This window comes from Asparagus officinalis, chromosome 4 (assembly GCF_001876935.1).
Source record: "Asparagus officinalis chromosome 4, Aspof.V1, whole genome shotgun sequence".
In the NCBI taxonomy this organism is placed as follows: domain Eukaryota; kingdom Viridiplantae; phylum Streptophyta; class Magnoliopsida; order Asparagales; family Asparagaceae; genus Asparagus; species Asparagus officinalis.
The window spans coordinates 17,613,308-17,637,333 of NC_033797.1; the positions used below are offsets into that span (position 1 = coordinate 17,613,308).

A 24,026-nucleotide genomic window follows, 5' to 3' on the forward strand; every position below is an offset into this window, starting at 1 on the left:
GACATAGACTGTCGCGCTTTAGCGCGGCAACATAGACTGTCGCGCTCGAGCGCGACAGTGTCGAGTGCCGCGCAGCGCTTCGGCCAGTCAAGTTATAAACTTGATGTTGGGCTTCTTCGGGTCACTTTTCCCCGCTCTTTTGAGTTCGAAACCTCTTCAAACACCCTATAAAAGGATCTTCTGGCTTTTCCCCTCTCCACCTCTTCATATTTGGGTTATTTCTTGCTCGAACAAGATCTAGGGTTTTGAGCCTTTTCTTCAATTTCCTCATCTTTCGAGTTCGATTCCTTCTATCCTCTGGTAAAACCGAGCCCATCTCTTGTATTTTATGTTTGCTTTGCTATTTAATTCGAGATCTCATCTCTAAACCCTAATTTTCCTTGTTCTTAGGTTGATTTCACCATGTCTCCCAAGAAATCCAGGGTTCCCAAAGGGAAATCTGCAGCACAGGCGTCTGATGAGGTTGAGGCTGCCGCTGCATCGTTCGGAGGTGAGCTTTCAACTTCTTTTCTATCCAAAATTGATGTTTTTTGCTCGTATAACCTCGCTTGCCTCCTTTGAGAGGCATCCGGGAAGAGTTGACATCCCCCATCGAGGGGATTGATACTAAAAAACTACATATCTTGTTCAATCAAGATGTGTACCACGGCCAAAATACAATTTTGGCTCAAACCCTTGTTTTCCGAAACAAGGGGTGCCATTCAGTTACCGCGGCAGCTCGTACTGCCGCGCCTGAACGCGACAGCGTATACTGCCGCGGTAACGCGCGACAACAATAATCGCTGCGGCTACTTAGTGCGGGTTTTCTTATCTGTTAGCCTTTTTGTTCAACTGTTTTCCAACTTTTCTTTGTAGTCCCTTTTCCCTCTGTGGCCTTCTCTGATAGAGAGGACCCAGGCCAGAGTGGTACTCTTCACGCCTCCTTTCGCGGCGACTTTCTGGTTAGAGAGGCCCGCCAATTTAGTGAAGATTGTGATAATAATGTTCCGGAGTTGATTCGCGAGGGAGGTCGCCGCACTCTGCGTGCTTTGCTGACCGACTCGCCCTTAACTCCAACTAGAGATTCTACCGAACCGTTGAAGAAGCCTGACTATCTGTTCGGAGATTCGATAGAAGATCCAGACAATCTTTGCCGTGGCTCTGAAATTTGGTTGAATGAGCATGAAGGTGCTTTTCTATTTCTTCCTCCATTCCCTCGTCAATATTCAATTCTGCAATTAAGGAATCTTGCTGTTTCGAGAAAAATGGCGTGGCATCTAACAGAAGACCATGAGCATATCCATTGTGGATTTATTGGCAAAGATGTCAGTGCTCCTGGCTCCATTGGCAGGCATAATGTCCGTGGCCTTCACCCAGGGATATTTGGACCAGATAGCGGGCCTCAGAACGAACTGATGATAAGGGCCAATACCGTAAAGAATAGGCTCGCTCGGGTTGGCCGAGAACTCCCCATTCCAAAATTTAGATGTTATGGATGGGTTCATTCTCTTCCCGACAAATGGTGGGCTAGGATGACCAAGTATGTACTCAATCGTTGGGATCAAGAGTTAAGGAATTTGGGGTTATATGCTCCGATCCGAGCCAGCATGCATGGTCTTCCAGTCAGCGTAGATCATTTCCTTGCTTTGTTTGAGTCTTATATTCCGGAGGCCAATACATTTCTTACCAAGTATGGGGAGTTAGGGCTTCCGCTCCACGAAATGATGCAAGTATCTGGACTGCCATTGGGGAACACTCCTTATCAAGAATATTTTCCCAACAATCGTCAGCTCATGAAGATGAAGAAGGCTGGCTCTCCTGCTTATGACATACTCTGGGAATTAACTTGTCACTATCAAATAGCGATAGCCAAGATTGAAGTAAAGAGTAAGAAGGCAGCTCGAGTCAGTTTAAAACAGTTCGCTGACTATTTGTTTCAGAATCTCGAGAGCCCGACCGGTGAAGCTGTCTGCGAATCACCGATTCTGACCCCTTCGGACGTTAACAGGCTGATTACGAAGATTAATGCCCAATCTTATAGAACCGAATCATCTGAAGGCGGTTTTCTTAAGGGCACTAAATTCAGCACTTTCTTATGGCAAGCCACCAAGAGAATGAAGCCTGCGACTCTTCTTTCTGGTTATCTGGCCATATGGCTAAAGAAATGTGTAGTGCCGCATCAGTCTTCCGAGGCGCTTCCTCTTGAGGTTCTTCTTCCCGCCGTGCAACTATCCGTTGGAGGTAGGTTATCCTTACTCTCCGCTATGATCGCTGACCTCCATAGCGGTTTGCGTAACCTATCTACCACTTTTACCAAAGTGGGTGCTGAGCCTTCAACTAAAATTCCATTGTCGAGCGTCGAACTGCGATTTTTATTGCCTACAGCCGTACACATATTTAATGGCGTGCCTAGTTCTCCATCGAGCGGACATGATGTCAGCACCTGACGCGTCTGATCCAGAAATCCCTTTGTTGCAGCTCTTAGAAGGATGTAAGTGGTTATATCCTTCCCGACCGTGGATTGACCGGGTGAGGCAATTCAAGAATGCCAAGTGCTGGGAATTTTACAAGTGTTTCCCTCAATTTTCTGGTGCCTATAATGATACACTCGTTGACGAGGAAATGCCTGGAGCTAACAGGACTTCTCTCGATGTGGGTAGCTTCCATTGGCTCATGAACATTCGCCCAGGCTATAATGTTTTTCGTTCGAAGAACCTTTGTAGGATTGAACCTTATTTTCCTTGCCGTTTTGCGCGACAATTTGGTTACGATCAACTGTACGTCGGGAATCCCAACAGATGGTTGATAACCTGCGGGAGCCTCATTAATGGAGTACGAGCCTGGTTCTGGAATGTTGCTGGCTGTACCGGAGCTCAATTTAGTCTGCCTGTTGCTGAACCTGAACTCCACATGACCTTTGTTTATTGCTGGTGGATTTTAGCCGCCAACACTCCTCTTGCGAAGAAGAAGCTTTCCGAGCTAGAATCCGAGGCTGTGGTTCGGAGAATTGTATCTAGAAAAGGAAAGGAACCTGCTACATCTTCCCGCAAAGGAAAACGGGCAGCTGATTCCGAAGAGAGCGACGATTTCGAGACATCCAGTGAAGAGGATGAGAGTAGAGATGAAGCAGAGGCTGATGTCCCTCTGTCTCCCGTGGCTCATAGGACTCGTCGAGCTTCTTCGCCCAAATCACCCAGTGCTCCTTCAAAGGGTATTCGAATGATGGAGAAAAATATTCCCTTATCGTCTTCTAACAAGATGACAGTCAGATGGTCTGCGCTTGAAGAGGAAGAAGAAGAAGAAGAAGAAGAAGATGCCACCCCGCTTGTTAACAGAAAGAGATCCCGATCTTCTGCCTCTTCTGAAGTTCAACGCAGCCCTGTTCGAGGGTCTGAATTGCGTTCCAAGTTTCGCCATGAGAGCTCCGAAGTTCCTCGAGATTCTCGTGCTTCGAAAAGGGTTAAGAAGATGGCTCATCGACAACGTCAACTCCCCTCGTTGCCTGAAGAAGAGTTTACTCAGGATCTTCCGATTGATCAAGGGGGTAAGATCTCATTCTTATTTCTTTTTCATTATTTCATCTTTGAATATAGCGTCTTATTTCTCTCTTTGCCATTATAGCTGAGCTAGAAGAGGAAGGGGAAATCGTGCCCGAGCCTTCTTCTCCGGGTTTAATGGATGTTGATGAGTCCAGCTTCACTCAACAGGTGCAAAAAGCGATGAGTGAAGAACCCCTCAATGTGGACACTGCCCCTCCTCCGGCCACTACATCGACCTCACCAATTGCCGACACAGGTATAGATGTTTTCTCATTTGGGGGGCATTTCCGGAAGATAAGTGAATCAGAACGTGTTCCTCTCCTACTAACTTGTGCGCTTTATCTTCTTTTAGTTAAACTAAAGGAGGTGAGTGCGGATAGTAGCGCTACTGACCCCGCAATTGTTATTGAAGGTAACCTTATTTTGTTTGCTTTGATTCTTTCATATTTCTTGCATATATGTTGACGGATTCTTCTGCTTAATAGACCTTCCTATCAACGAACCGAAAGACATAGAACTTACCCATGATATGGGTATCGGAGATTTCGATGAGCGAGACTTCGATCTTGACATTTCTGAAGATGTACACCAGGAGATCTCCGATATACTATCAACTCCGGTTCCATCTGCTACTACAGGACCAACTACTCGAGTCGATTCAGCTGAAGTAGATGCATCAAAAGGTATACTCTTTTAGACTCCAGTTTTCAACTGTACTTTCATCTTTTATTGTTCTTGAAGGACTGAAATAAGAATTTTAGACGTAGCACCAACCAATGAAGTTGATGCGTCTACCGTCATTGGTGAATGTGATCAACCTGAAGGTCTGGGTTTCTTACTTTTGGCAAGTCCCCCAGCTGAAGTTGAACCACCAGCCACTGCTCCTTCGACTTCCGCTATTGTCGAAGCTGAACCTGTTGTGCCTTCTGCTCCGACTCCAGTGGATCATGAAGTAGGAGGGTCGAAGGCTACAGTGGAAGAGCAACCTCCTGCTACTTCGGCTCAACTTGGTATGTCTCATCTAGTTGTGCTTCGAAGTTAGATTAATACTTGCGGAGTGTTTATTCATCCTTTTCTCATTAACAGAACTTGTTCCTCGAGATCTTGTCGCTCTGGATCCGAAACCATCGGGGGTTTCGGGTGAACAATCGTCTGGTGTAGTGACTCAACCGACGAGCGTTATTCCTGAACAAATCCCGGTTGTTATAGAATCTGCTATGACCTCAACAAGCCAAGGTAACCCGGTTGTGAAACCTTCCAGCGAGTGTATATATTTTTGTGCTTACTCCATTTATTCCCCTTGCAGCTCTTTCTTCATCATTGTCCGAACGTATTCAGACTTTATTGGCAGATGAAGATCCAAACCAAGTTGCCCTCTGCGTTGACGTCCAAAGCTTCGTTCTTTTCTTAAACGCCATGGTTGATCGAATTCTTCTTAAAGGTTCACCATTTGAACTTTTCAGGAAGTCTCTCGACCGCCATGTATCAGGAATTAAAGAACAGGGGTGCACTGAATTGTCTAACTCCATTGAAGCCTATTTGGTCGATCTGAAACATCACATTGAACAGTTGCAGAACTTTCGAGCTAATGGCGCACCTTCTTACATCGCTTCTCAAACGGACCTGAGGCTACAGGCATGGCGTGATTCTCAGAAATCCGTTGAAACTGAACTTCAAGTACTGAAAACTCGCATCCATCAACTCCAGGTGAGCGCTGCCAAGAAGGCACAAATAAAGGTAGACATGTATCGTGACTTGGAGTCGCGTCGGGCAGAGATAGCTCATTTAGAAAAGCAACTTGCCGAAGCTAAGGATGCTTGTGAATTTTTGGAATCTGATCTAACGGAGGTAACTCAAGTTGAAGTGATTACACTCCGGCAACTGAATTTCCAGGACAAGATTTTTGCTGACAAAGAGCAAGAAGCCGCCAAAATCCGAAGCATCGATGAAAGGAAATTTAAAGCAAATCTGATACCTGAGCTCGAGCTGGCTTTTGCGACAAGACTCTCCCAATTAGAAGATGAACTCCGCCATTATTGAAAACTTTTGGTCAACATAATGAACCTTTTTGCTTATTATATTGAATCTTTTTGCTCATTGAGGTTTTATTATGATTACTCATTCTTGTTTAGAATAAATAATCATAATACTTATAGGATTTTTGGCAAATCCTCAGCCATCAACGGATTTGATATGCCTTTACCGATTACCGTTTGAATCGGGCTAGTATGTGAATTATCTAAGTCCGTTTCACATATAACGTTGCGCTAAAAGAATTAAACTCTTTTAGCCTTTGAACTATCATATCGAATATGTAGGCTACATGTGTTAGATGTAGGCTTATCTCTAATAAGGGATAGAGATAACTTCCCCCATGTGTGAACAACATGGATTTTGGAATGAGAGTAAGTTATACTTCCTACACAGGAAAATGAACTCGGAATTGGAGAGAAAAAGAATTGCCTATTCCATTTCTTAATCTCTTGTTTGTTGGTAGAGATAAACCCAGAATCGGAGAGTGGTCTCTTTTTTGTTGGTAGAGATAAACCCGGAATCGGCTGGTCTCTTGTTTGTTGGTAGAGATAAACCCAAAATCGGAGAGGAAGAATTTTATGTTCTATCTCCTGGTCTCTTGTTTGTTGGTAGAGATAAACCCAAAATCGGAGAGGAAGAATTTTATGTTCTATCTCCTGATCTCTTGTTTGTTGGTAGAGATAAACCCAGAATCGGAGAGGAAGAATTTGATATTCTATCTCCTGATCTCTTGTTTGTTGGTAGAGATAAACCCAGAATCGGAGAGGAAGAATTTTATATTCTATCTCCTGGTGAAAAGGAAACTCAAAGTGGAATCTCCACTTAGAGAATCTGGACTGGTTTGGATAATCCTAACTGTCATAACGTTTGATTATTCAATTCAAGAGTGGACCTTTCGTTTGTAAAAATGAATCGAAAGGAGATTTTGATTGTGGTCCTAACTGTAGTAAGGTTTGACCAAGTGGGAGTTTTGAGACGATTCTAACCATAGGAAGGTTTGATCGTTCAATTTGTGGGCCTCTCGTTCATTGAAGGAATCGAGAGGGGATTTTGGTTGTGGTCTTAACTATTTAAGGTTTGACCAAATAAAATGTGGGAATTTAAATAACTTTAATCCATGACGGATTTTGGTGTACTCTTCGTCGATCGATTTGATCGGTGAGGGGTTTTGTGAGGAAAGATTAATTGTGATTAAATCTCATCTCAACAAAAGTAATATGAGGATCTTAATTATTTTTATAACAACTAAGAATAAATTATTCACATGATTAGTCTTCATTTAAAATGATCAACTGATATCGGGTTATCCTGAAATATCCTATACAAGATTCTCTGGGAACTTCCCGTTTTACATAGGTTATCCCGAACGTATTACGGATAATACTTTTTCAGGAACTTCCCATTTATTGGCATCATCAATTTGTTACCATCTTGAGTAACCAGGCGATATGCACCGTTCGAATAGACTGTTTCTATCACAAACGGTCCTTCCCATTTAGGTTCAAATTTGCCTTTCTTCTTAGAAGTGAGAATCATAGGTCTTCGAACGGCGAGAACTAGATCTCCTTCTTTAAAGCTTCGTCGTCGGACCTTTTTATCGAAAGCCCGAGAAATTCTAGCTTGATAAAACTCGATTTGTTGTTGAGCTTCCAAGCGTTTCTCATCTAACATCTCTAATTCCTCGAGACGTTTCTGATGATGTTCTTCCGTCGTCATTCCCGTTACGAGAGCGATACGGAGAGAAGGAATCTGCACTTCCAATGGAAGAACGGCTTCACACCCATACGTTAAAGCATACGGGGTGGCTCCGGTAGGCGTGCGGACGGTCGTACGATAAGCCCAGAGAGCTTCGCCGAGTTTGTCATCCCAATCTCGCTTATTGGTTTTCACCAATTTTGCCAGGATTTTGATGATAGTCTTGTTAAAAGCTTCGGCCAATCCGTTAGCTGTAGGATTATAAGCAGTCGACGAAACGTCTTTAATCCCGAATTTACCGCAGAACTTGATGAATGCGTTGCTCACGAACTGAGGACCGTTGTCGTGCACTATTCGCCTTGGCACACCGTACCGATATATGATATGGTGTTTGATAAATTTGATGACATTGGTCGTCTTTACTTCTCTAAGTGGAACTGCTTCTGCCCATTTCGAGAAATAATCGGTGATTGCCAGAATGAAACGGTCCCCTTTAACCGAAGGTGGAAAAATAGGACCTACTATATCCATTCCCCAAGTTTCAAACGGCCACGATGTCGCCGAAGGATGCAGATATTCAGGGGGTATGTGCATATAATTTGCATGCAATTGACACACTACACATTGTCGTGCGTAATCGACTGCGTCTTTCACCATAGTTGGCCAATAATATCCGATTCTCCTAAGTCGGTCGCAGAGTTTAGGACCGGGCTGATGTGCACCGCATATCCCATTATGTGCCTCTTTGAGTGCTTGTTCCGCTTCTTTACTGGATAGACAACGAAGTAAAAGACCATCATAAGCTCGTCGATACAACGTTTGCGATGTGGCATTGTAATAAAATCTCGGCGCTCTTCGCCGAATCGATTCCCTTTCTCTTACATCTTCAGGTAATATACCATGTAAGACGTAGTCAATAATAGGAAAACGCCAATCTCGAACTTCGGGTTCAACTCCAGTTGAGTATACCTCTTTAGCATTCGAATCGTAGATTGGAACAATAAGCTGATGAGTCCTCACTGTAATTAATTGCTCTGTTTCGGGAGGTTGAGCCAAGGATACTGACAATGCTGCCAATGCATCCGCGTATGTATTTTGGAGACGCGGAACGTACTCGATGAAAAATTCTTCAAACGAGCTTGCTATTTCGATGGCCACCTGGTGGTATGGAATCAGGTCTCGATTTCTGACTTCATACTCTCCTCGTATTTGATTAACCACCAGTTGAGAATCTCCAAAAGCTTCAAGGTATTCGACCCCCAGCTCTTTGGCGAAATTAAGTCCGATTATTAATGCATTGTATTCAGCTACGTTATTAGAGCATGGTTCAGTCAGTGAATATGCTCTAGGCAAGACGTGCTTTTCCGGGGAAACTAAAACGACCCCCACTCCTGAGGAGATTTTAGAACATCCGGGTGCACTTGCCACGTTGGTTGATCGGGAAGCCCCATCGAAGTACAATTGCCACACTTGTTGATGTGAGGTGGTATTAACTTCGTGAGTTTCATCTGGCAGGTCGTCGTACAATTCGACTACATCCTTCGTAGGGTTTTCTGCCAGAAGGTCGCAAATAGCTCGTCCTTTAACAGATTTCTGCTGTTTGAAGTACAAGTCATATTGCGATAAGAGTAAAGCCCATCTGGCCAAACGCCAATTCATGGAAGCCGGTTGGGTCATGAACACTCGGACGGGATTTATGTTGGAAATGACATAAATCGTCTGTCCGACTAAATAATGTCGCATTTTCTGAATCGCGAATACCAAAGCGAGGCATTCCTTCTCAATCATCGGATAACGAGACTCAGCTCCTACCAATGTACGACTCAGATAATACACAGCTTGCTCGTGACCGTTATCGTCGTCTTGTGCAAGTAAGGCACTTAACGAATGGCTCGTCGCTTTGACATAAATCAAAAACGGCTTGCCCGATTTCGGTGCAACGAGAATAGGTGGATTCGCTAGATATTTCTTGATATCTTCGAATGCCTTCTGACATGCTTCATCCCAAATGAACGACACGCCTTTCTTTGCGAGTTTGGAAAACGGTTGACATTTTCCGGACAAGTTCGATATAAACCGACGGATATATGCTAATCGACCTTGCAATCCTCTGAGTTCTTTAAGATTTCTTGGAGGCTGCAGTTCGTTTATCGCCTTCACCTTATCAGGATCAATATGAATACCTTTTGTGGTGACGACGAACCCAAGAAATTTACCGCTCGACATTCCAAGGAAGGATTTAGTCGGGTTCATCTTTAACTGATGAGTTCTCATAAGTTCGAACATTGTCTTCAGATCGTTAATGTGGTCGTTTTTATCACGACTCTTAACGACTAGGTCATCAACGTAGCATTCGACTGTCTTCCTAAGGTGTTCTTGAAAGATCTTCGTCATCGCCCGTTGATACGTAGCACCGGCGTTCTTCAAACCGAAAGGCATAACGGTATAACAAAAGACGCCAAGAGGTGTTCTGAAAGCTGTATGCTTTTCATCATCCGGATGCATCTTGATTTGATTATACCCAGAAAATCCATCCATGAACGACATTCTTTCAAACCCGCATGTGTTGTCGATAATGACGTCCGTAATCGGTAGGGGAAAATCATCCTTGGGGCATGCTGTATTCAGATCTCTGAAGTCAATACAGATTCTGATTTTTCCGTTCTTTTTGAGGACTGGAACGATATTGGCCAACCATTCAGGATGTTGTTCCTCTCTGACAAAACCCGAGTCAATTAGCTTCTTAACTTCAGCTTCTATTGCCTCCATAATTTGCGGACGAAACCGTCTTTGTTGTTGCTTGACAGGTTTAGCATCCGATTTTATGTTAAGGGTATGCATTGCTACATTTGGGTCGAGTCCTGGCATATCTTCGTAGTTCCATGCGAAAACGTCGATATACTCTTTAACGAGGGCAATTAATTCCTCTTTTTCGTCTGGCGGGAGATCACCGCTGATAAATATAGGCTTCGGATTATTTTCGTCACCCATATTAACTTGAACCACTTTATCCTCGGTAGGAGGTTCTCTTTGCTCAAATCGATCACCGTATTGGATATTCATGTAATGCATCCATGGATCTTCCCAAACAGGTAACTGATCGTCTTCTTCTGTTGTGGAAGGGTCAACCGTCGCCATGTTCGACATTAGGGATTTGAATCTTTCACCAATGCTCACGTCAGAATCCCAATTTGAAGTATCGGATGAATGTCCACTCCTGTCTATTAATTGGTTAATAATCTGTTGGCCATAATCGTCTTCGGATGAATCATAACCCAGACCTCTATTACGACTGTAGTAATTATCTGGTTTTCCTTTTGGTACATAGGTAGAACGGGGTGGAACCCTAATACCTTGACCAAAATAAAGGCCTTCACCAAGTGAAAGGTCATAGCCTCGACTCATCATATAATCATTCGCTTGAGAACTATACCGAGAGAAGTGTCGCCCGGGTTTTTCTTCATCCGAATTACTATCTAAGAAATGATCTGGAGTGGGGGATGATTCCCCTTTTCCAAAGATTATCTCTTTTTCACCCCCTGCCTTTGCGGGTAGGATCATAGTTGTTCCAGATGAGCTTTGGAGGTGTTTCGTCGCCGTACAAGACGAACGAAGTGGCATATGTAGACTAGAGTCGTCATACAATTTCTGCATTACGTCATCTAGACAATGCGAGTACTCTAAATCATGGTTTATTATTTCATCGGCAAGCTGCCAGTTACAACTTTCGTCCGACGATTCATCACCGTCAAGATCGATTACAAGAGGTTCAATGTCATTTAGTACAAGACCTTCACTATAATCGAGCCCGGCTTCGGTATCAGCTTCTTCTCCGCTGTCCGTGCCATGGGCCGATGGTTCAGTTTCGGACTCAGCACCATAAAGAAGGGAGTCATTCCTCTTTCTCGTCCGGTGGAAGATCACCACTAATAAATATAGGTTTCGGATTATTTTCGTCACCCATATTAACTTGAACCACTTTATCCTCGGTAGGAGGTTCTCTTTGCTCAAATCGATCACCGTATTGGATATTCATGTAATGTGTCCAAGGATCTTCCCAAGTGGGTAACTGATCGTCTTCTTCTATTGTAGAAGGATCAACTGTTGCCATGTTTGACATGAGACTTTTGAACTTTTCTCCAATGCTCACATCAGAATCCCAATTCGAGGTGTCGGATGAATGTCCGCTCCTATCTATTAATTGGTTAATGATCTGTTGGCCATAATCGTCATCGGATGATGAAGCATAACCCAGACCCCTATTACGACTGTAATAATTATCTGGTTTTCCTTTTGGTACATAGGCAGGACGGGGTGGAACCCTAATACCTTGACCAAAATAAAGACCTTCACCGAGTGAGAGGTCATAACCCCGGTTCGTCATATAATCATTCGCTTGCGAACTATACTGAGAGAAATGTCGCCCGGGTTTTTCTTCGTCTGAATTACTGTCCAAGAAATGATCTGGAGTAGGGGATGATTCCCCTTTTCCAAAGACTATCTCTTTTTCACCCCCTGTCTTTGCAGGTAAGATCACAGTTGTTCCGTCTGAATCTTGGAGACGTTTCATCGTCGTATAGGACGAACGTAGTGGCATATGTAGACTAGGGTCGTCATACAATCTCTGCATTACATCATCAAGACAATGCGAGTACTCTAAATCATGATTTATTATTTCATCGGCAAGCTGCCAGTTACAACTTTCATCCGACGATTCATCACCGTCAAGATCGATTACAAGAGGTTCAATGTCATTTAGTACAAGACCTTCACTATAATCGAGCCCGGCTTCGGTATCAGCTTCTTCTCCGCTGTCCGTGCCATGGGCCGATGGTTCAGTATCGGACTCAGCACCATAAAGAAGGGAGTCAGTAAAGTAATTTTCTAACCCCTTGAATGGTTGCTTATCCGCGACCACCGTCTTGACCTCCTCATTAGTGTCGACATATTTCAAACACTGATGGAGGGTGGAGGGAACTATAAGATTACCGTGGATCCATGGGCGACCCAACAGTAAGTTATAGGAAGTCTCCGCATCGATCACATAGCAGGTGACTTCAGACTTCAGATCTCCGAGTTGACACTTCACCCGGATTTTCCCCAACGGTCGTGATCCGCTTGTGTTGAAACCATAGATAACCGTTCCTGTGGAGGCTAACTTGCTGGCGGGAATTCCGAGGTGGTACATCAACCGAAGTGGCATGATGCTAACGGCAGAACCCGGATCGACTTGGATCCGGTTGACCATGCTTGAGCCAATATATCCGGTGAAATATAGAGGCCTATCATGCTTTGAATTCCTGATTTGCATATCTTCTTTTGTGAAAGCGATGCAAGGGAATTTTGTGGCTGCCAGATTGCAATGCTGCACTGACGACTCTGGCTCTTCAGGAGCTGGCTTGACCTGGGTGAGGAATACCTCAGAATCAGCCAAAGCTTTTTGTAAAGCTTCTCTGGTTTCTTTCGAGAGCGTCGAAACGATATGGTGCGTTCGAACTTTCCGGTTTATCTCGTCCAATCGGTCGGCTGAAACGAGACTGCTTCGGAATTTGAGCCTCTTTATGTTGGGGTTCTTTCTCTTTTTTCTTAGCCGGTTGTTGCGGCTTTTCAGCAGCTATTGGAGGAGTTGTAGCTATCCCCAGCTCTTTTAGAGTTGTAGCATTTGGGTTAGAGGTCTCAGGATATTTATAATGATACTCATTCCCACTTCTTGTAGCGAAAACTTCCTGTTCTCCATCAGAAAGTGATAAAGCTGCTATCTCTTCATCGTTCTTCTCGGGAATCGCCGAGGCTCCGTAACAAGATTTTTCTTTTCCCTTGCCCTTTGATTTCTTCTTTGATGTGGATGTTGTCCACTGTTCATCTTCCAGCAAATCTGGATGAACCCAAAGGATTTCGCCGTTGGGGGTTGTGTGAGATACAAGCTCCTTTTGGCGCTGTCCGTAAGGGTCATCGTTGATGGTTTGCATCTTGACCTTTGATACTGGCTCGGCTTGAAACCAGGACAAAGGAACTGATCCGAAGCTAATTGAGACTGCGTTTGCGCCTACTTTCTTCTCCTTTGGCTTCGGCGTCACAATACCAACATCAATTAAGGTTTGTATTTTGTCTTTTAAGACATAACACGTCTTAGTTGGATGGTGGACCCTTCTGTGATATGCATAGCATTTCAGGTCATTAATCTTCATTGCTTCTTCTTGGTTTGTGACCGGTGGAAGCTTGATCTTGTTATTCTCCAACAAGTATTTGAAGATGACTGGAACTTCATCATCTTTGAAAGAGTATTCCTTCGGAAATCTAGGCTCAGAAGTCTTGGGCTGCCTAGGGGGCTGCTGATTCTGATTTGGCGCCAGTTGGAAGGATGACTGCTGCGGTTGTTATTGCGACGTTTGATGTGCATCCACAGCTGCCGTGGACCCTCTTCCTCTGCCTCGAGGATTAAAGTTCTGCTTTTGATTATTAGCTGGTGGCAGACCTCTCTCCAGATTCTTTCTCTTGAGAAAACGTTCAGCCTGTTCACCCCTCACTTTCAATTCCTTCCAAGTTTTAGAGGGCACAACCCCCATGACCTCTAATACATCCAATGACAAGTTGTTGTGACATGTCTGTAGGATGAACTCTTCCGTGAGTGGATCTCTGCAGTTCACCGCTTTGTCCCGGAATCGTTTGACAAAGACGTCAACCGACTCCCCATCCTTCTGCTTTTCATCCAACAATGTGCCGATTGAGACCTCAGTGTCATCGTCGAAGAAATTGGTGAGGAATAGTTCTTCCATATCCTCCCAGCTAGTGATACTCCCGGGCTTAAGGCGTCGGTACCAATCGAAGGCAGGCCCGCGAAGGGTTCCTACGAATGACCGGACCATCAGGGCTTCGTTCCCGGATATTGCGCCGAGATGCGACTTGAAATAGATCAAGTGCTGAGTTGGTGAACCCCTGCCATCAAAAGGAGTAAAGTTAATCAAATTAAATTTCTGGGGATAAGGAATCAGGTCCCACTCCCTCGGGTACGGGTATGGGATGCCCGTTTTCTTCACTTCTTGAGCCGTCATCAAAGCGTTGACTTTGCTCTCAAGATCGTGCATCTTCTTGTCCTCTTCCTCGCTTTTCTTCAAATAGATCTGTGGAGGTTGAGTGGCTGACTTGGTCGGATCGCTTCCGGAGTTGTCTTTATCTGGAGGAGGATCTTCAAATATCGTCTCATCCTCTTCATTACGCCGACTGGATTCTGCTCTTTGGCTTGATTCCGGTTGGTGTTGCTGAACCTGCAAATCCCGCATCTGCTGCATAGTCAACTCCATTTCGGTTTTGAACTCAGCTCTAATTTCTTCGCGTTGTTTAGCCAACGCTTCCTGCAGCATGTGAGCCAATTGATCTGGCGTAATTGCAAATGATTCTCTGGCTTGTCCAACACTGGATGCGGTACGTCCGATGCAATGGCTGAACAAGTATCTGACATTTCTTCATCTGAAGAGAGCCCCTCGTGCATTCTCTTGTAATCTCGACGTAGGTTGGCTCTTCTTTGTAATCGCGACATCCTTTGAGAAAGACCCCGCTCAACTCTCCCTCCCGGAGAGAAATCAGGGTCGTAGTTAACTGACTTTTGCTTTCCTTTATTGGTCATGTTGATAGTGACCTCAGGAAGCTCATCTTGTCGGATTACAGATTTCGTTTTGTTGAAACGTCTTGTTTTGGGTCTTGACGCTTTATTGGACAATCTTTGAAATACGGAGACTCTTGAATTATTCTTAGAGCATCCGCATTCTGTCAGCACTGCTTTGATGAGTCTCTCGCAAGCGCAATGAGACTCGTTTTCTCTGACAACTCTCTTTCTTGAGTTATCTTTCTGATAGTACAGCTCATCATTATTGTGATTCGAGCAACCTATCTTTTGTTTTTGAACTTTGTTAACATGCACAGGACGACTGGTCGTCGCCTTTGTGCGATCCAAAGTTAAATTTTTAAATCCACCCCCTTGCGGGTGTGGAGTTTTCAGAGGTCCTAAACGAGAGTGAACTGGTATTCTCTCGTTTTGGACTTGTGCAGTTCTGACAGGAGGGTGTTTACGACCCCCTGTATAGGAAACCACTAAGGGTTTGTTTGCTGGACTTGGATCTTCTTTAACTGGGGCTTTGCCTCGATCATCAGCCGAAGGACCGAGGCGATCCGCCATAGTGATCTTGAATTTTGACAAATCTGGGCTAACCCAGGGTTTCACCGGTGATGAAGTAGACGCTGTTGCAGTAGAAGGACCAGGATTGGGTGTCGATGGAACTGCAGATGTGGTTTTGCGACGCTGATGAACATCACGACCACATGAAGTGCCGCGGCAGTCTTCACTGTCGCGGTTGAACAAAGTGCCGCGGCAGCTCGGACTGCCGCGGTCGAATAGATTACCGCGGCAGTATGAGCTGCCGCGGTAAGAGTTTACATTCCTCTGTAATTTTTGGGTATTTTTATTTTTTGGAACCCAAGCTTTGCAGTTCTTCGATGGCTTTTCAGACACCACTTCCTTTTTGTTCTTCTGCGCTTGTTGACGAAGGGCACGAGCGCGAGCCGCCTTTGCTTGACGCCTTTGTATACGCTCTTTGAGAGTAGAACGGGCTCTTTTGACCAGAGTCCATTCCTCCGTCGTAAGCTGTGCAGAGATGTGATTAGTTTGCCGTTGAGGCAACTCTGTAATTTTTGGGTATTTTTATTTTTTGGAACCCAAGCTTTGCAGTTCTTCGATGGCTTTTCAGACACCACTTCCTTCTTGTTCTTCTGCGCTTGTTGACGAAGGGCACGAGCGCGAGCCGCCTTTGCTTGACGCCTTTGTATACGCTCTTTGAGAGTAGAACGGGCTTTTTTGACCAGAGTCCATTCCTCCGTCGTAAGCTGTGCAGAGATGTGATTGGTTTGTCGTTGAGGTAATTGGTTCACCTTTTCCTTTCTCGACTTTAAGTCCGTATAGTAATGGACTCCGTCGGTTTGTTGCATGGCCTTAGCCAATTGACGAGCGCGACGCTGGCGTTGTCTTTGACGAGCCCTCTTTGTCATTATCGGCTGGCCATAGGAGCAGAGATGTTGCAGAGAGATTCTTTGGCGATGACTTGGCAAGAATCTTCATCTGCGGTCTTCATCTGAATTGGAGACTTGGAAACCTTCTTTGAAGAAGAAATCTTCCTGCACTTGCGGGACGAGGAAGATTTTGAGGATGAGGATGACAAGTACTCCTCGAATTTAGCTTGATTGAATTCGTATTCGATCTCTTCAGTGACGATGATTTTGATCGGCTGCGACACTGCGGCCTCGGCAGCGAGGCCACTGGCTCCCACTGTGGTCGCCAGTTTGTTTTCAGCGAAAGTCGTTTCCATTGCAGATTCCATTAAACTTCGATTGCTTACAGAATGTTACAACGAAAAATAAACAAAATTACAACTTTCGAGAAAGTAACACAGAAATCGTTTATCAACTACTGTTTTTGTGGGACTTTGCCTGTGTCGTGAGTGCTTTGGCTCGTTGACCACCGATTCAAAGATCGTGAGGGTGCTTAGGGATCTCTCCTTCGTTTATCGAAGTAAAGATTTGAAAACGAATATCTTATCGATGTAAGATGTCCGTTCTTCCAAAGATCAAGTCTGAGCTTAGATCTCTAGGAATCACCGAATGATGCTTGTCAAAGGGTGAAAGTTCTCTCTCTTCTTCAAAATCACTGAAAGCTCAAGCCTCTTCTGCTCCAAAATGCTCTCTGTCCTTTATTTCGTGCTTAGGGAGGTATTTATAGGGGTATCAGTGCACTACAGTTGAAACGGGGGCAAGATAACTGACTGAGTGTTTTCTCTTTGGCCGCTGCAGTCTACACTGCCGCGGCTATTGGCGCGGCAGTATAGGCTGCCGCGGCCAAAGAGACGGTTATCAGCACGTTCCATCGTGCTTAAAACCGTTCTCCCACGACCTTTAACCACTTTTTTCGTGGTTTAACTGCTTGTCCACGTCAGCACACGTTCTATTTCTGATATGCTGCCACGTAGGCCTCAAAAAATCATCATATAACTGCCTTGTAACCGCCACAGCACTCCTTTAACATAGCCGCGGCACCCTAGGTTGCAGCGCCTAAGCCGCGACACAACAGGCTGTCGCGCCTTAGCCGCGGCACTATGTGCTGTCGCGCCTTAGCCGCGGCACTATGTGCTGTCGCGCCTTAGCCGCGACGCCATGGGCTGCCGCGCCACTTTGTGTTGCCTGATGACGTGTAAATTGTTCTCTCATATTGTTTTGAGTGGTATTTGGATGCCTGCAAGCATTTTTCGACGCTTACAGTCATATGTATCATCTTTCTCTGCAGATAGTTTGTATTATAGGTTGTGTTTAATGGTAGAAATTGCAAGAGCTTACATATCGTATAAGAGGCCTAAGATGTTCTTTCCTATGAAGATTTAGTTACAATAAATCAAGGTCTGCGTGAAGTTTTATACAGTTGACTTGACAAATTTATCAAAGAAATATCATGATGGCAATAAGCATCCTTCTTGAATGACATTGTTGCAGGGGAATATCATCTTTTTTAAAAATATTCGAGAACGATATATACTTCATCTAGGTTACTTTTGACTGTTTTCTGGTGACCATCTTTTTTAAAAATATTCGAGAACGATATATACTTCATCTAGGTTACTTTTGACTGTTTTCTGGTGATTCATGTACATACTTCAATGATGTATAGATATATACTTCATCTAGGTTACTTTTGACTGTTTTCTGGTGATTCATGTACATACTTCAATGATGTATACATGATTAGATTGCATCTAATGAAACATTTAGAGCTGAAATGTAATATAAACGAGACCCTCAAATACTCCATTTGACTTGAATACTTATATTTGAATGTATAATCTGATCCATTTTGGTATAGGCTTGAATTCTTCTGAAATGATACAACATTATGATGTTAATATGCATTTGTATGTTGAATCGAAATGTGCATAAGAACATAGTACTATGTAGAAGGTATATACTTAGATTGAGGTGTGCAATTTTACAATTTTAGTTGCTCACTTGAGTAAGTGAATCGGTATGCATGTTTATTGATATTTGCTATAGGTTGAATTGCATGGGTACAGATATGGGACACAGCAAATTTGTAAAAAGTAGGGTATGGGTTACGACTATGTATATATGTATGTTTTAAAATTAATAAATTTACATAAAATCATTCTTCCTTCACATAAGATCGATATATAAGGAATAGATGTGAAATGAAGAATACACATGCAAGAAGTGTGTGAGTGTTTTAAATTAAAACATATTTTATATAATCGAGTATACGTCTGGAAAAACTTATGCATATATTTAAAAAGTGTCCAACAAGTTTCAGTACAAGTACGGGTACGTGTTGATGATGGATACGACTTCTGATTAGAAGTACCGAGGTAACAATGTAACATAGGCTATAGGCAACTCATTTAATGTAGAACTCTTTTTGTTCCTCTCCCTGTTCAAGTTGTTTTCATAGTAGATAAAAGAGTGCAAAGGAGTGGATGATAGTTGTTTTGCATGTTTTGGTTTGGTTTCAAATATGGAATATAGATTGGGGAGAAATCAGTCAATATTTTATCATAAGAGGAAGTTGGTGTATTTGGCTGTAAATTAGATGAGTGTGAATTTGAACCTAATGACAGTTTTGATTCTTGTATAATAGTTGAATTACATCTCTCTTTTGACTGCAGTTACTTCATGTTATGTTTCATCTTTTTTTTCAAGTAGTGATGTACTCCTTCATACCCTTGTGCAGAAAACTGACGAACCCAAAAAGGACTGATCCGGTTTCCATAATTGTTCCTTATGCTCTATGGAAAACTTAGCTGCTGTCAACGAGAGACTTGTGAAGAATAAATACTATTTGATCTTTATGTCGGAGACCAGCTTTACAGAATTGAATCCTTGTGTTTTGCTGGTTGAATTCATGTTGTAAACTTAATTAGTTTGCTTTTCTTTTGGTGCAACCAAAATCTCTCACAACTGAGGAGCATTACATTGTTTCTTGGTTTGATCTTGTTGGTGCTTGTCTGAGCCATGGAATTGGCCATAAGCCCTTTTCTTTCAGAAAAAAAAAAAAAGATAATTGAGAGGTTCTCTTGTCAATGTTTTCATCTGCGTACGGTATGATATGTGGATTTTCCACTGGAAAAGCTTCATCAGAAGTTTATCATGCTTGGAGAGTAAACAGGTTGACATCGGTTAAAAAGGCAAGCAACTTATTATGTTATCTCAATAGTGTGCTGTTTAGTTTAAGGATCATCATAATTTAAAACAGTGAGTTTCAAATAGGACGAGTCAAGTTATAAGATATTTATGCACACAGTACACAGTAAATTCGACGAGTGTATTTAATCTCAATATGTAGATGGATATTGCAATATCCAATTGATTAGGGGGGTGTTTGTTTCAAATCCTATAATTTTAGGATATGGATTTCATGGGATTTGAAATCCATAGGTTTTTTTTAAATGAGTTGGGATTTCTAAAATGTTGTTTATTTCATTATTATTTTGGGATATGTAATCTTATCATTTGTATTTTGTTTGTTTCAAACTCAAATTGTAGCATTACAAATTTTAGAATTTGAAATCTAGCATAAATCCTCTCTCAAAGAAGGGATTTCACAAATGCTATAATAAATTAGTTTTTTTTTATTATTTGGGTATTTAATATCCAAAAATTTATTTTGAATCAAACAAAGGTTATAGAATCCATAAGCTAAAAAAAACTCACTTTTTCATTCTAGAATTTTGTAATCCACCCTGTATCCCAAATTTTTTTTAAAACAAACACCCCCCCTAGATGTTTTTTCTGCAGAATGCTCTGTATTTTATGGCAAAGAATCAGACTGTATAGTCTACATGATGTTCTTATGATATCTTTGGCCTGTGGAATACGATCACCATCTGGAGTTAGATTTCATTCCGGAGTACTTTTTGACAATTTTTTTTTAATTATATTTTAAATTTTCAGAACAATGGGGCGCATCTCTTATTTTCAGACCAATTATTGTTAACCATGAATAAATTGGGAGTCACCGATAAAAATTCTGGTTCCTAGTTTCCTTAACCGTTGCCTACTTTTTCTCACTATCTTCTGTTTTCCAACCCTCCTTAATTAATAATAGTTTAAATAACTTGCTGCATCTCATTCCTCTTCTTTTTTTTTCCTTCAATTAAAGAAACAAAAGATAAAAGAAGAAAAGTGAAAAGAAAAGAAAAAGGAAAGAAAAGAATGGCGTCACTTGATGGACCAGTCGACGGAGATTCATTTCCGGCGGTGAACGCCACCAGAGAACTGAACCTTGGTGTGCCGGAGGAATTCCCTGTGGACCCCATCTCATCTGATGTGGAAACCAGCAAAAAGCTCAAGGTATTATAGTTTTATTCCGCTTTTAATAATTTTTAGGGTTATTTGCAATTTAATTGTTTAAAGTTGATGTTAGTGATGTTCAAAATTTTAAATATAGAAGAGTATATGAGAAACAAACTATCTAAACAATTGAAAGGGGTTGTTTGGTATACTGCAATAGAAATGCAGCAAATATTACACGTAGGAAATGTTTCAGAAGTATTTTTTGTAGGAAATGCACCTAAAATTCGTTGTTGGATGCTCCCATTTTTATTATGGCCAATGTCATCCAAATCCAAATAAGATGTGTGATTAGTTGTAAAAATCAGCAGATTTGAATTTTTTTACGGAAATATGCATTTTAATTGTGATCAACTGTTTGTTTCTCTTTAATTGCAAACGGATCTATATTTTCAAGAACTTTCAACATGTGTTACAACCAAAATTGGCTGAAACTATTGGTACAAATTTTTATATATATAGAATATCTATTTCATGTCTATCAAACTTTTGGAAAAAAGTGAGGATCAAAATTAAGAGCTCAAAATATCAAAATAGCGAACTGATGCAGTTGGAAACTTAGGCTATCAAATTGTCAATGTGATCTTTATTATTTGTGTTTTGTTTTTAATACTCCTGCATGGATATTTTATGAAGAAGGAAGCAGAGGCAAGAGAAAGAGCAGCAGCAGCTGAAGACGCTGAAAAATGCAAGTGTTGCTTCAGCGGCCCTCTGGGTACCACGCTCACCGTCGCTGTCGTCGTCGCGGCCGCAGTTGGCGTCGCCTTTTTCGTCACCAAGAAATTGAAACACGCGTAGAAGTCTCAAGGAACGGGGATAAGAGAAACCAGAGAACAAAAATGTTTTGTTACTCGTTTGCTTTTGGAATCTTCCTAAAGTTTTAGGCAGATCATGCGCCTTGATTTTGTAGGCATATATGTTATGAGATTTTCTTGCTTCTTGTACCGAGTTTTCGTTTCAATAAAGGAACAATTAATACTTTTTATTATTGATGAGGTTGTCCCCTGTATTCAAATAGCATGTAAGCCTAAAAACTGCATCTGGTAAGTGAGCTAGAAATACATAATAGTACCCCACGTGATGGGACAGTCTACATGCTAGGATATTCTAAGGGCCTGTTTGGTTATTTCCTAAAAAAACAAGAAATAGAAATAAAAATAAAAAAAAACTCAAGAAGTACAATTTCATCCATTTCCATCCATAAAACACACCCACAACATCTAATAAAATATTATTTTTATCCAACAACTCATCCATCACATCTAATAAAAAATTATTTTCATCCAACAACTCATCCATCAAATCCACCATATCTAATAAAATATTATTTTTATCTAACAACTCATCCACCATATTACATACAATATTATTTTTATCCATATCTAATAAAATATTATTTTTATCCAACAACTCATCCACCATATTACATACAATATTATTTTTATCCACAACATCACTCAACTCATCTCATCTCATTATTTCAAATCACTCACATCATCCAATAAGATGGTGACAACTCATCTCATCTCATTAACATTTTATTTTCACCTATTTCCTCCCAAAAAGTTAGGAAAACAATTTCCTTAAGTGTGGGTCACATCATCCAATAATATAATGACAACTCATCACATCTCATCTATTTTCTTATTTTTAAGAATGAACCAAACAAAAGAAAACAACCTATTACAAGAAATAGGTTTCTTATAATTTATTTTCTTATTTTTTTTCGCCAACCAAACAACATCAAAACAAGTTTTCTTAAAAAATCACTCACATCATCCTATAATAAGATGACAACTCATCTCATCTCATCTCCATTTCTTTGATTTCCTTTTTTTTTTAGCAAACCAAACACTCCCAAAAGAATTCTTCTTAGAAATAGTTTTCCATTTCTTTGATTTCCCACTTTTTTTAGGCAAACAAACAAACCTTAAATATAGAAAAGTAGATAGATAAAAATTTACAAAAAAATTTACACTCCTAATTATTCTACCAGTAGCATTGGATTATCAATCTACACAACTAGTCTTCCTCAATATCTTAGCTCTTTTCTATTCCTAGAGCTTGTTCATCACCTGCTCCACATATGCATGCTTACATTGGTAACATCACAGCAGTGTCCTTGTGTCAAATATACGCCACATGATCTTACATTATTCAACTCTGCCACGTGCATTTAGGATCTGTCGACCCATGTTCAATTGGATTTGGATCCTCTCCACTACAAAAAAGTAGTGGAGAGACCACTACTTTTAATCTCAATCATTAATTACTTAGTATGCGGTTATGATACAATCTAAATCTAACACTCACCATACCCCCGTGTATTGCACTCATTCTTAATTTGCACTCAAAAAAAAATCACAACCATCAACTAGACAATCAATAGTTGTGATTATGTAATGGTCCCTCAACTACCTTTTAGATAGTGGAGAGGATCCGAATCCTGTTCAATTAGGTGCTCTAAAAGAATATGGTCTCATCATAGCTCCTGATCATCAACTCTAATTTACCGGTATATACAAATAAATATAAATTCAATGATGAGGAATATAACACGATGAAGAATATAACAAATATCAAAACTTATCTTTCTAATACAATCAAAATACAAAACATTAATGTGGTAAACAACTCCAATATAATTATGAATTTTTAAAAAAAATCAAATTTGAAACATCCCTAGCCTCCCTGAGAATCTTGCCTTCGTTGAAGAAGCGGCCAGAGATTGCTAAAGGGGACGCCTCGATCATCGCCGATCGAGAGGGTTAGGAATTCGAGCGAGAATGAATCTCATGGCCATTGGTATTGAGATCGATCGGTTGTTAGATTGGAGAATTCGCTCGTTCTTGTTTCGTGGAGGAGAAGAACCTTGGGAGTGGAGGTTTAATTGGTAGAGGGAGGGAATGCCGTTGGGCCCTGCTCTTATCTTTCTCTTGTTAGGCCCGTCCATTGGGTGAAGAAAAAAAATACTGAGGTTCCCGTATAAAAAAAGTAGTTAAATAAAGAAAAGTAAGTATCCAACTAATAATTTTAAAGTTGGTAATTACTGAATTACATATCATTTGTGCCATTAGGTACTTTCTTTGCTTGCACTGATATTCACGGAATCTACTGTATCTTAGGAGAGAAAAAACTATGCTAGTGGATGCAAATATTTAGATTTGGGGGCAACTTAATGTATTTGTTTTGGAAAAAACATGAAATCTATGTTTAGGGATTCATTTAACAACATGAACGAGCTAGCTAAGATTCCAAACGTTTTTTCAAACATTAAAAGTTTGAAGATTGCACGCGTACGTAACGTTTAGCGTGAAATTTATTCTAGTATCGTGGTGCATCTAATATGAGCGTGGCCTATATTTGTTGTCAATTTGTGAAGGA

General features: G+C 41.6%; 2 protein-coding genes across 3 annotated transcripts; both read left to right on the forward strand.

Annotated features, from left to right (window-relative positions):
• On the forward strand, nt 2,602-5,558 carry LOC109838276. Its single transcript, XM_020406733.1, has 7 exons — nt 2,602-3,523; nt 3,601-3,774; nt 3,871-3,930; nt 4,004-4,201; nt 4,280-4,528; nt 4,605-4,754; nt 4,825-5,558. The coding sequence occupies exons 1-7, from the start codon at nt 2,602-2,604 to the stop codon at nt 5,556-5,558; spliced, it is 2,487 nt and encodes an 828-aa protein (XP_020262322.1).
• LOC109839763 lies at nt 20,439-21,630 on the forward strand. 2 transcript variants are annotated; one of them, XM_020408267.1, is made up of 2 exons: nt 20,439-20,642; nt 21,279-21,630. In XM_020408267.1, the coding sequence occupies exons 1-2, from the start codon at nt 20,505-20,507 to the stop codon at nt 21,438-21,440; spliced, it is 300 nt and encodes a 99-aa protein (XP_020263856.1). In that variant the 5' UTR covers nt 20,439-20,504; the 3' UTR covers nt 21,441-21,630. The 2 variants fall into 2 exon arrangements, with proteins under 2 accessions (XP_020263856.1, XP_020263857.1); XM_020408268.1 differs by having other exon boundaries at nt 21,282-21,630.

What these genes read in the sequence shown, in the direction of transcription:
- LOC109838276 (XM_020406733.1), top strand. Translation starts at nt 2,602, where the DNA reads ATGCCTGGAGCTAACAGGACTTCTCTCGATGTGGGTAGCTTCCATTGG. An exon ending in TGCTACTTCGGCTCAACTTG is followed by an intron (nt 4,529 to 4,604) that starts GTATGTCTCATC and finishes TCTCATTAACAG; the next exon opens with AACTTGTTCCTCGAGATCTT. An exon ending in TATGACCTCAACAAGCCAAG is followed by an intron (nt 4,755 to 4,824) that starts GTAACCCGGTTG and finishes TTCCCCTTGCAG; the next exon opens with CTCTTTCTTCATCATTGTCC.
- LOC109839763 (XM_020408267.1), top strand. Translation starts at nt 20,505, where the DNA reads ATGGCGTCACTTGATGGACCAGTCGACGGAGATTCATTTCCGGCGGTG. An exon ending in AAACCAGCAAAAAGCTCAAG is followed by an intron (nt 20,643 to 21,278) that starts GTATTATAGTTT and finishes TATTTTATGAAG; the next exon opens with AAGGAAGCAGAGGCAAGAGA.